General features: G+C 44.7%; 1 protein-coding gene across 1 annotated transcript; it reads left to right on the plus strand.

Annotated features, from left to right (window-relative positions):
• The first annotated feature begins 5367 nt into the window (after positions 1-5367).
• foxn4 (forkhead box N4) lies at positions 5368-12722 on the plus strand. Its single transcript, XM_076730224.1, has 10 exons — positions 5368-6137; positions 6774-6874; positions 9244-9410; positions 10002-10114; positions 10204-10314; positions 10530-10657; positions 10751-10847; positions 10939-11146; positions 11255-11647; positions 11745-12722. The coding sequence occupies exons 2-10, from the start codon at positions 6795-6797 to the stop codon at positions 11993-11995; spliced, it is 1548 nt and encodes a 515-aa protein (XP_076586339.1). The 5' UTR covers positions 5368-6137; positions 6774-6794; the 3' UTR covers positions 11996-12722.
• The last annotated feature ends 4 nt before the right edge of the window (positions 12723-12726 follow it).

Below are 12726 nucleotides of genomic sequence, written 5' to 3' on the forward strand. Positions count from 1 at the left end.
CCCTGGAGCCGCGTTGCCAGCTCGGCTAAAAATAAAGTCGGTACAACTGTGCAAAAGGGACAAGAGTCTCAGTATTTTGCTTAAACGCATTGCTTTTAACTAGATGCTTAATCACTCACTGACTCAAATCCACTAACAATAATATGAATGAATAAGCTGCTATTAAACTGGTGGATTTGGTACAGGAATTATAATTTCTTGTGAATGAGCCAATTTTGCCTTGAAGTAGCTGCACCTTGTTGGGACAGACTGTGTGGGAATAAAGACGTGTTTACTTCTGTAACCTGGTAACCGCTGCTCGAAAACACACACCCTCCAGGGTAACACAGGTGTCCATTTTCTCTGCTCTGGTGACCTAAAGGTGTGAAAATATCAGGTTTCACCCATTTAATGGAGTGATTAATATCTGAAAGCTTTCAGTCAGTTTTCTCTGATGGGTGACCACTTGTGTGTTGAACATATTTGAATTATTCACTCTCCACTCCAGAAAAGTTGTCAAGGTTACCTCTGCCGTCGCCCCACCTCTCCCCCGGCCCAGCGGCCCAGCAATGCTTGTCCAATCTTAACAAGCTTTGTGCTACCCACTGGGCTCTGATTCAGCACGAGACCCGGCAAATCCAATTACACAGGAGTCAGAGAGGTTGATTTTCCCATTATAGATTCCATGCTGAGAATGAGAGCTGATGATAACACTCACATCACACCACTACTGCCCCCTCTCTCTTCTCTCCTACTTATTTTGTCTCCATTTCACTGTTTCCCTCCCTTTATGTCTCCCTCTCTTCCTATCTAATTCCTCTTTTCCCAAAGACCCTCTTTCTTCCCCTGTCCCTTTCTTTGGATCTCTCCTTCTTTCATAGTCCATTATTCTAATTTTCCAGAGCAGCGTAACGAAGCCTGGGCCCCGTCATCATTTCAGTACCAAAATGCTGGGTCAGTGAGGTTACTTCATACCCCACATTGGACATTTTTTCAATTACATATCATTTCTGTCCTGCTTAAGAGATGAGAGGTATATATAACATCATTATGACTCTTTTTCTTATTATGTCCCATTTTTTTCTGCACTGTATCTTCAAATATTGCAATGCATTACACTTGATTTGACTATTTTCTTTCCACATTATCCACTTACACCCCAGGAATAGAACATTTGTCAGCTTGGATAACCTCTGAAAGGTCACTGCAAAAACTAAATGCACAGTAATTCAGACAACTTGACTTAGGGGTGTCTGAGTGCCATCCTTAGGGGACACCATGTGCCTGCTGTGACACATAAAAAAGTTACTGAGAGCTCTCCTGGAAATGAGGCTCTTTTACACTCAATCGGCTGTGAAAAAGAAGAGGACTTTTGCTCCATCTTTACCCTTTAGGGCACTGAAAAGGACTGACCTCGCCTCAGAGCAGAGGCTTTGGTGTTGACACAGGTCACTCGAAGGTCAACACCATTGACCTCTCTAAACCCTCATGAGAGGGTTTTCTGTGATCCCTAAGGACAAGAGGATTGTGAAGTCCGGCGGTCTGTCCGGAGAAGTCGTCTGCCGTGGAGAAGAGACAATGGCGTGATGGGACCTGCGGGGGCATTTTTGCTTGACCGATACTGACCAATACTCTGTCAGGGCTTAAAACATCAGCGCCGAGGTTTGATGGAAACTGATGGCTGATGGTGAAAACTCAGTGAAGGCAAAATGTACATAAAATATCAAAAGTATCCATAATGCAGAGAAATGGCTCCTGTAACTGTTATATTTTTACACATTCTGCGTGTATACACATTTGGTATGATAAAATCTTAATCTGTAAAAGTATCTACTAACTAAAGCTTTCAGTTTACATGTCGTGGAGCAAAAAGTACAAAGTAGCATTAAATGGAAATACTCAAGTATCTCAAACTTGGACTGAAAATGATGCAGTGATAAGTCAGCAGTCTGAGCTCATTCTTGTTAAAGGGTCAGTTCACCAGATCACAAAAACACATTTTCACATTCGTCCCTCCAGCCATCCTGTTCCTTTTGGTTTTATTTGTGATTTTTGGTTTGGAAATCTCCACCTCTGAGACTTTGGCCTGTTTTCACAGAGGACATTTTGTCACACTAAGAAAACCCAGGCGTAAATAGGAAAATTACTGATGGCTGAATTCCATTTAGCTGCTTCAGTTTCAGGGTCCTGGTATTGTGCATGCTGGCTCTCTGTCACATTGTTTGCCATGAAAATTAAACTCTAGTTTTCAGAGTTCTCTGTGAAAGCTGCTCACAGCATTAGCCATGAGTTTTTTCTAATGTTGCTCCTGACTTTGGAAAATGTAATTTTTAATGCACCGGGCACCACATGTTCTCCTCCACTCGACTGAGTAGCAGTGAACTGCATTGCATTCAGTGGTAAAAATCTCTCCAAATGAAAGTAAAACTGTCTATTTGGCTAAGTGCTGCTGGAGATGATGTATTATTTTTGTTTGTTTAGCTTTTTATCTGTGATTCGAGAGAACTGACCCTTAATTACAACTGCCTGGAAGTCATTATGCAACACACAAGTTTATTATATCATAAGATCAGCAGTGTTGAGCTGCACTTGAAGGTTTAACTCTTCCATCTCTGTTAGCCCGCTATTATATTATTGTACAGAAGAATGTCCTATTGGCTATAAAGATGTGAAGGAGACACATAAATGAGCAGACAGCGAATGTTACATGAACAGCTTACCGCTGATGTTGTGAAACTGAATCGCTGCTTTGTCGCGTCTTCGCTCTGTGAAGGTGTAACTACACTGAAACCTGTTGTCAGACGTCTCTGACTGACTGACCTTTGACAGGGCAACCTGAGGCCTGACAGTCTGGACACTCTGCTCCGTCCACGTTGAAGCCTCAGTGAGAAAACAAAGTCTTTGGCAGGACACGGATGCTGCGCCTTGGCTAAGCATGGCTGACAGCAGCTTCCTCTGTGTGGCCAGAGGGTCACTTTGGGTGACGTGTTGTTCTGGGGGACACTGTGTCTCTGCCTGCAGAGGAGATTAGAGGGGTGAGCTGACCTCGTTCTCAGAGGGGCTCATGTGTTTTGAGTAAACACTTGGTGCAAGACAAAAACACAGGCTACAAACACAGGCCAACCCTCAGGCGGTGATCCCATTGTTTCCCCATTACTCCTGAACAGGCATGAGAGGGGAGAGCCGTCACTCTGTGCTCCTGAGCTGCAGGGAGTCCTCGTGCTCTCCCCTGAATGCATCACACACGGCCAGGTCAAGCTCTCCGAGCTGCCCACAGGTCATTGCCATTAACTTGACACTAAACATGGCACTACCTGGCCAAAAATGAATATTTTACCTAATGTGTACAAGGAGCAGCTGTGGCACAGCAGCAGGTTGTCCACTAATCGCAGGGTTGGTGGTCTGATCCCTAGCTCCTCCTTTCCACATGTCAAAGTGTCCTTGAGCAAGACACTGAGCCACAAATAGGTCCTGATGGTCAGTCCATAAGTGTGTGAGTGAGCGGGTGCATGAATGAGAAGGCACTTTGGATAAAAGCACAATATAACTGCAGCCATTTACCCTTTAACATCATTATAATGCTGATATTTACTAAAAGCATGCACAGGTGCACAATAAAAACACCTTACAACAGACTAGATACCAGTTTTCAGAAGCTCATAATGTTGTTTTTCCATTGCATAACAAATTATGTAATAATACAGCAAAGGGACAAACACAAGAAAACTTCACTGGCAAAGAGAAGCAGCTGAGACACGTGCAGTACGTCCTCATCCAACTGCAAGACCCCTCACTGGATATTTACTCGCTATCATCTGAAACTGTAACCACTGAAATGACCACTGACCTGATTTAAACTTTTCTCTCTTTATACACCTCTGCAAACTGCTATATTATTTTATTGTAAGCTGTTACTGTGTCCCACCAGCTGTGCATATGAACTGATCATATGTTTTTGTAAAATGTTAAATCTTAATTTGAAAAGTGTCCTAGCAATGACAGCTCTTTAATAAAGGCAGTGAACTGAAGAGGACAATATTTCTCTCTGAAGTGGTCCAGAAGTATGAAGTAGAACATAAAATGGAAATACTCGTGTGAAGTACAGTTCTTTAGTAAATATGCAGGAATGTTTACACACAAAAATTACCTATCGATCATTAAAATAGTTGCAGATTGTTTTTCTCCAGGAAGATGTTCCTGTTTTTTTGTCCAGCCCCTGCAGCTGACACTTATCCAGACTGATTTCTTGAAGGAACCGTTCACGGACACTTCGGCCGATGTGAACCAGTGGCATTTACGTGCAGCGGTCATCCTGCTCCTCAGATGAAACCATCATCATCATCATCATCACCACTGCTGACCTACAGTAGCTCACTCAGTATGAGCCCAGCCTGCCCGCAGCGCCTCCCCCGGTTCCAGCTCGTAACCCCGCGGGCTTTAGGACCTCCAGGATGCGCTCTCTGAGGACGGTCTTGTTTTTGTCCGTTACGTTCATGCATGTAATCATTGATTGTGCCTATTGTGACAGGCCGATTTACCATCTGTAGGGTCCCATGGGGCTGATGCTGCTGTCACTGCAGTCTCCCTGCAGACTTGAAGGAATTCCCCTTTAATTTCCGGCCGCAAATTTTAATCTCCTGCAGGTTTCCCATTGAAGTCTGCTGTTAGAAGACCACCACACCTGCTTGCGTTATCTCACCCAGCGCAGGCGTTTTCACTCCTATCACCCACTCCAGGGTGATCCATGGAGATGTTAAGCCTTTTAAAGTGAGAGATATCATCCCTGCAGTTAGATAACAGTGAAATGTGGGAGTTCAAAGAATCCTTTAGATTAGAAATACTTCATTTTTCTTAGAAATTGTGGGGAAAGTCATTAAACAAACAACAGCTTTCGCAAACTATTCGTCCTTTTTCATAAACTTGAAGCACCGACACGTATTTCCTCGACATATCAGGATACTGATTGTTATGTGAATTATTTTCCATTGTGCCTAAAACTCAGTGAAATGTGTATTTATAATGAAAATCGGCAGGAAGTGTTTTCTTTTCCACAATGCAGCCTGAGTAAGGAGGCGGTGACACAGTAATTTCTTATTTTCTGGATTGGTGAGTTTTCTTTCTTTCGCTCTCTCTCTCTTTTTTTTTTTTTTTTTTTTTTTTGCTTGGAGTGAACCTGCTCTCCAGCCATGTGTGTGAGCCTTTGCCGCCTCCTGCTGCAGCCCACCCGGCCCCCTGCCCTCCCTACGCGCCTCCCCGGCTCTTTTTCCCACTGCTGAGAGGAGCAGGACGCGGCCACAGCGGCGGGAAGCAAATTATCTACAAGCACTTCCCTAAAAAAAAAAAAAAAGTTCACACTCACATACACAGATGCCACCACAAGTAGCGACTCACACCGTCTTAGACCTGATGGAGGGAGCTTACTGGGAATAACCTGACAGGAGGATATAGCCCAGTGTAGCAAAATGGATATTTAAGATTCATTCTTACTTTTTTTTTGTTTGTTTGTTTAACTCAGGTGTTTTTTCTGTTGCTTTTATTCCGTCTCTTCAGTCTGGTTCAGCTATTTTAAACTACCCAGCAGTTCTTTTGCCTTTCTAATCTCACTAACCTTAACGGGATTCAGGCCTGAACTCGTGCGTTTTGCGTTTTTTTGAGGCGCACACCTTCACTGGAGAAACGAGCGCACAGGATAGTGCAAGACAAGCAGGGAACTTCCGCTAAATATCTCATCTCATCTCTGTCATAATCACCCAATAAGAGGACTACAGTGTCTGGGTGGAGTATGGCCTGACTTTCATTGCAACCACCTCGTGTTTGGCTGCTGTTTGGATGCAGTGGAGGAGCGCACTGTGACGCAAAGTCCCCCCCAAAAAACTGAGAGAAAAATAAAACCTCAACATCGCAGCTCCTGCTCTTCTTGTGGGGAGTGTGGATGTTGTCGGGACTGTTAACAGGCACTGCATTAACAGCAGCTGTCAAACTCATGGGACCCTCCTGCCCTGCGGGCGCCTGGGAGCGCCGCTGAAGTCTCCACTGCGCATGTCAGAGCGCTGGACAGCTCCAGAGAGGGAAATTTAAAAACGGTTTTTGGAGCATCAAGTGCAACACAGTGAAATACAGTACAGGGGCTCACACATTCTTCAGATCATCCAAAACAGGTGGGTTTTTTTTAATGATTTCTCTCTTTCAGCATCATAATCTTTGCAGGATTGTTGCTCTTTGTGACAACGTTGGCATTTTAATGATTTTTAGCCTTTAACCACAGTTTCTCTGCAATGATAAGCCATTTAAATCAGGGCTGAGTTAATGTGACCAAGCTGCTATGTAAACATTTGAGCTGGATTCTTACTGAATGCAAGCTACGTTATTCTATTTATTCTGTGTGTTTTCATTAAATGAAATCAGGGAGAGTTCAGGGGAACAAAAAGCATTCGAACAGTAAAATGAGCTTCAGCCACAACAAAGGCATTCTGAAGCAAACAGACATTTTATCAACTCATCAATTCATTTCTGAATTTGCTCATTGCTGTGTTCATTAAAATAATATATACCATGTTATACAAATGTTCGCTGAACAGTAAACTTCAGTTTTAAATGGCTGCTTTTTATGGAGAACTTCATATTTTCAGAAATAGCACATGCTGCTCCACCATATTTATCTAATGAAGAAGACTCTATTTGAAGCAATGTTGTTAATATTTTAATGAATTCTCCTGCATAGCTTGTTTATTTCAGCCTTATTTAAGCCTCACTGGGGGTGCAAAAGTGTGTTAATTTCAGTTTTCTGTTTGCAGAGGTGCCACATATCCCAGGAAATGATAGAAGGTGGAATTACATCCAGGATGTCAGGAATAATTGAGAATGCTGGGCATCATCCGTCTCCACAGGACTACAGGTGAGACTTATGATTTAACATGTAGATCAGGACAAACAGTTACAGAATCCTCTGGCACTAAACAACTTTTTCTTTTTCTTTTTTTTGGTGTCGCATCTTGTCAAAAACACTCAGGATCAAATCTGAGACGCCTCAATAGATAAAAGGCATATTTTCTATTAATCAAACCCTTTAAAGGTGTTTCCCAAATGGTCATGGAACAAACTGTCTAACCCCACTTTGTTTAATCTAGAGGTAGATGGACAGCTCTTTTTGTGCATGGGGGGTTTCATGAAAAAGGAGAGAGAAAAAAATCCTGAAGAATAAATGATTTTCAGTCTGAATGGATCTGTCAGAAACCATCAGCTCTGTTTACACTCCCGCTGTCGGCACACGGAGAGCCTGAGCCTCTTGGCCTGCCGGCTCAGGGGGAGACGGGGCGCTCTGGGTCACCAGTATGCACAAGTGGCTCCCAATTAGAAAAGGAGGGGGGGGCGGGAGGGAGGGAGGAGGTGCAATATTTTGTGTTGTTGAACCTCTGGGAAGGCTTGGATGATACATGGAGACACCAGCTCAACATGTTTTGCATCAGTGAGCAATTTCTATGCTGCTGGTAGAGAGAGAAGGGGAGGTGGGAATGAAAGCCCTTTAATGTATCATCTATTCTATGTACTGGGCATCTATAATGGATCATTTCAGTGTATCTGTGAGGCAAACGTGTCAAAAATCAGCAACAGCAAATATTGTACATGCTGTAGCTTTGATTCACTTGGTGTGCGCACACCTACTTTTGAGCTTTTAATGTAAAAACAAAAGGAAAAAAAGCCCCTGAAGCTGCACCTCTGTCGTCCCTCCGTCCAACATTCAGTCTGTCATAGAGCTTCAGATTCCCCTTGAACGTTTATTTCTTCATTTTGTCAGAAGTGAAAGAAAGCTCACAGCAGGCAGGCAGAGAAGAAGACAAAGAAGAGGTACACTAAACTTCAAAGCCCCCGCTGAGATACTTTGCAGGGTGTTAAACTTCACAGCGCCACCTGCTTCAAAAGGGACGAGCCCTCCACATCATTTACATGCAGAGGTGTTTGTGGACGTGTGCTGCTGATTCCTGGCTGCAGCGATGGCACCCGCTCAGACGGCAGACACAGAGCCCTGACCTCAAACTACATTTTCACCCCCTTCTGCCTGAGGCTCCGTTGATTTCCCCATTTGGGGAGGACGGGAGGGGGTCGATGGTGAGGGCAGGAGGAGGGGGGGTTAGGGGCGGCAGTGAGGAGGATAGAGGCTGGAAAGGGACAGGGAAGCAGATGGCATCCTATTTGTCCCTCTTATGTGAGGGCTGTCATTCCAGCAGATTAATGCAAGGGTCGGGTGAAGAAAAGAAACGACAGAGACAATCAAGGAAGGGTCTGGAGAAGACAATAGAGCCACGTGCCACTGGGCAGATTTGTCGTTTGGGACACAATAGGTGATCATTTTTCAATAGACAAGGCCAACTGTTGCAGGCAACATGTGCTGCTGTCCCATGTTTCAAACGATCTCATGCGTTGTTTACTTATGATTCAGCCAATGGTTAAGGCGAGAGCGTGGTCACCTGACACAGGGTTGATTTTTTTATTAGGAGATTTGGTGTGTGTGTGTGTGTGTGTGTGTGTGTGTGTGTGTGTGTATGGGGGGGTTTCTCCAACACTGTCCACACACAAAGCAACTGAATAGCATGTGTTGTCATAGCGACCCCAATTACTAAACCCTTGCACAGAAAGTGTGTGTGTGTGTGTGTGTGTGTGTGTGTGTGTGTGTGCAGAGAAGACTGGAGAGGATTCAAGAGGATTCCTCTCTTTTCTTTCTTTCTCTGCGAGGCTCGCCACATAAAAGACGTAATGACTGAAAGCTGATTGGCGCCGGCAGTGCAGCGGTTAAACCGAAATCCTACTCATAATCCAGTTTATTGCAAAGCATCTTGTGGAGTTATGGGTTGAAGAAGGTGAAAAGCCCAAGACGTGAAATAAAAATCTGGATGTATGTTGCTTTTCAAACTTGCATTCGTCATCATCAAAAAAGCAGATCACTCCCAGAAAAAAAAAAAAAAACTCAGCTGATGATTTACTCTGAATGGAAAGCTTGTTTAACTCGCTCATTGTTGATTAAAACTGCCTCTGCTAAATAACACTTGGAGTTAATCTCCTTCTGGTAAATCCTGGATGGCGGCGGCTTCACTGAGCAGCTTTCATCTGTTTCCACACATTCAGACTCATTACACTGATTTTGACTTTGACGGACAGAATCGTCTATCAAGTGTTTAGATTTAAATTCACTTCTGGTCTTCATGTGTCTGAGCTGACAGCCGTGTTGCCCCTCCCGACCTCCCCCCTCCTCCTCTTTCTCCCTCGAAGGCTTCTGACCACGGACCCCTCCCAGCTGAGGGAGGAGGACCTCCCCGGGGACCTGCAGTCTCTGTCATGGCTCACCTCTGTGGATGTGCCCCGACTACAGCAGATGGCTGATAGCCGAGGCCACAGTAACGGGCCCTCCCAGGGCAGCCTGTTGGAGCAACAGACAGGTGAGGTGACAGGGAGGGGACGGTGCAACATTCAAAAACAGCATCATCTCTCTGATTGGCTAGATCGGGGCTGCTGGACTCTTCTGGATTTCTTCCCTTAGCGGACAGGAACGCAGTTTTATGAGATGATCCTGAAAGATAAAGACCAATGAGAATACAAGAACACTGTTTTTGCCATTGGGATCTGTTTGACACTAAATTCATGGGGACATTTAACCCCAAAGATCAATCCAGATGCACAGCTTTGGTAGGTTTTGCTGAAGTTTGAGCTATGAGCTTCTGCCCACATTAATATTATAACGATTTTATACTTGAGAAAACTCGACAGTAGCTTACGTTTCCAAACAGACAAACCCACAGGCCTTATACTGAATAGTTTAACTGTCACTGTGCAGAATAAAGAAGCTTTAAAGTCTGTAAATGGTTGTAACTGGTCATATCATATGAGCATATGAGCATCAGAAACCAACCACCATACTACTGATTTATCTCTAAACCTCAGAAGTCACGCCATATCTATGAATAGAAAGTAAAAAACAGAGACTTCAGGTGAGATCTAATGAAGTCTTTGGGTGAACTTTCTTCTCACAGCTCAGCTGAGCAACATGACGATGACAGCGGGTCAAGGCTCCATGCTCCACCTGCAGAGCAACATGCAGCACAGCCCTCTGGGAATCAGCATCATCAACACCCACAGCGGAAGTGTGAGTTTTAAAAGCATAGCAGGAAGAAAGATCCGTGTGTGTTATGACGCTTATAAGGTTGCTCAAAAATTCCTGTATGTGCTTCCCAGATGTCTCCATTCTCCATGAATGGGCTGCCCTCTCCGGGATACCAGTGCCCTACCTCAGTCTACCAGCCCACACCCCAGCAGGTGTACTCTCTAACCCAGACTGGACAACAGGTACCATACTGATAACCACAATGGTGTTCTTTTATATTTTGTTTTATCTCTCTTTCATCATTGCATCTTCATTCCTGGGCCTGGACTCTTTGTTGCTGATTTGTTGGTTTTCTTTGGCTTCCTGTCTGGGCCTCCTACATGGACCATTATACTTGATAAAAACAGTGAATCTGTCCGTGTTATAGCTCCTCATTAGTCTCTCCTTGTTCCTGTAGTGTTCAGCTGGTGGACTTTATAGCAATGTCTCTTTCAACAACCAAAGTCTATTCACACAACCTCGCCTGGCTCCACAAGACCAGGAGCTGCAGCCCAAGTCTTTCCCCAAGCCAATCTACTCCTACAGGTCAGACGTCACTTATTTAAATAATATCCATCACATCTCGTGAATTTCCTCTGAACTACATTCAAATGATTGTTTTCTGGTGGTTTTTTTTAGCTGTTTGATTGCCATGGCTCTGAAGAACAGCAAAACTGGCAGCCTCCCAGTCAGCGAGATCTATAGCTTTATGAAGGAACACTTTCCTTATTTCAAGGTATGATAATAACACTAAAGAAAAGGAATGGAAGAGAAGGTTCATGCAGATAAAGAATGGGACTGATCAAACACTGCTTGCCTCCCTGCAGACTGCACCTGATGGATGGAAGAACTCAGTCAGGCACAACCTGTCCTTAAACAAATGCTTTGAGAAAGTGGAGAACAAGACGAGCAGCTCGTCCCGTAAGGGCTGTCTGTGGGCACTGAACCCTGCCAAAATTGACAAGATGGAGGAAGAGATGCAGAAGTGGAAACGCAAGGACCTTCCAGCCATCCGCCGCAGCATGGCTAACCCTGGTCAGAACTTCATTTTGTTAAATGTAAAAGGTCTACTGCCCGACCAGGCAATGAGTCATCAACAGCTACCAGTGTCGTTAGTCTGATAATCTGTCCTTTTCCCTGCAGATGAGTTAGACAAACTGATCACAGACCGCCCGGAGAACTGCAGACGTAAGGCTTCAGAGCCCGGCATGACCCGGCTGCCCGGCTGTCCCACTGGCCTCCCGCTGCCCGTCCCCTCCCAGATGCAGCCTCAGCCTATAGTCACGCTGTCCCTGCCCTGTTTACCCATGCACCAGCACCACCAGCTGCAGGCCCAGCTCCAGGCTCAGGCCCGCCTGGCCCCCATGTCCCCTGCCCCGGCTCAGACACCTCCCCTCCACACGGTCCCTGACCTTTCCCACAGTCCGCTCACCCAGCAGTCCGGCAAGCCATCAGATGATTTCTACAGCGTGCACGGTGACACACACACAGAGGTGGATGCACTGGACCCTAGCATCATGGACTTTGCCCTTCAAGGTAAACACATGTATTTAAGCGTCAGCCCTGTTTTTGTTTGCTGGATAACTGAAGTGTTGTTGCACCTGTACACTAACCTCTTAATCTATCTGCTTAGGTAACCTGTGGGAGGAAATGAAGGACGACAGCTTTAACCTGGATGCTTTGGGTACCTTCAGTAACTCGCCCCTCCGACTATCAGACTGTGACTTGGGAACGGCCAACCTCCCTCCAGTTTCCACCGGAGCGAACCTGCCGCTGTCAGATGTGCAAGTGACCGGCCTCTACACCTCCTACGCCACCCAGGATCCCCTGTCTTCCCAGTACATGGTCACACCAGCCAACAGCAAGCCCATCGCCCTGTTATAAAGCAGCTGAACTGTCTCTAACAGAGTCAACCTGATTTATTCAACTGTGTGTGGATATCTGTGGACGCCGCGTGAGGTCACAGTCTGAATTTCCAGTGCATATCACACTGCTTTCCTTCAGTCTGCTGGGAACTACTGGGAGAGGGTTTTAAAATCATTTCACATTCAATCCACAAGAAAACTGCTCATTAAGAACTAAAACTGCTGATAAATAAAGAGATGGCTGTAAGAAAAAGTATGTAAGACTTAAAATATCTAGCTTTGCCAAGCAAAGACTCAAAGTCTGTACGAGTACAAAGACTCTGTGTGGAGATGTATGTGTAAGTTAGCATCCGCCAGTTTTTTCTACTGTTCACTCTGCGTTTTAAAGCCCCACCACACTGTAGCTCCCTGTCTATTGTCTGTTGTATTGTGCTAGACATTATTGCTGTGATGTTTTATTTATATTTATAAAAGGCAGCTGGAGAAGGTGATGACTCTATCAATCTTTTGCTGTATATATATTTGAATGTTTCAAATTGCTATCGCCACAGAAAAGCTTTCTTTCGACTGTATTTACCCACTCCATTCCAAAATGCGGACGTGTGCCAACACTGAGTAATCCAGATTTTACAACATTATTCTTTTACACACTGTGATTAACGTGTCTCAAAGTCAGATGTGTATTATGTTCATTAACTTGATCATAATAAAAATCAAATGGGTAAATAAAAGAAGTTTCTTTTGCCAAAA

Source organism: Chaetodon auriga, chromosome 5 (genome assembly GCF_051107435.1).
Source record: "Chaetodon auriga isolate fChaAug3 chromosome 5, fChaAug3.hap1, whole genome shotgun sequence".
NCBI lineage: Eukaryota > Metazoa > Chordata > Actinopteri > Chaetodontiformes > Chaetodontidae > Chaetodon > Chaetodon auriga.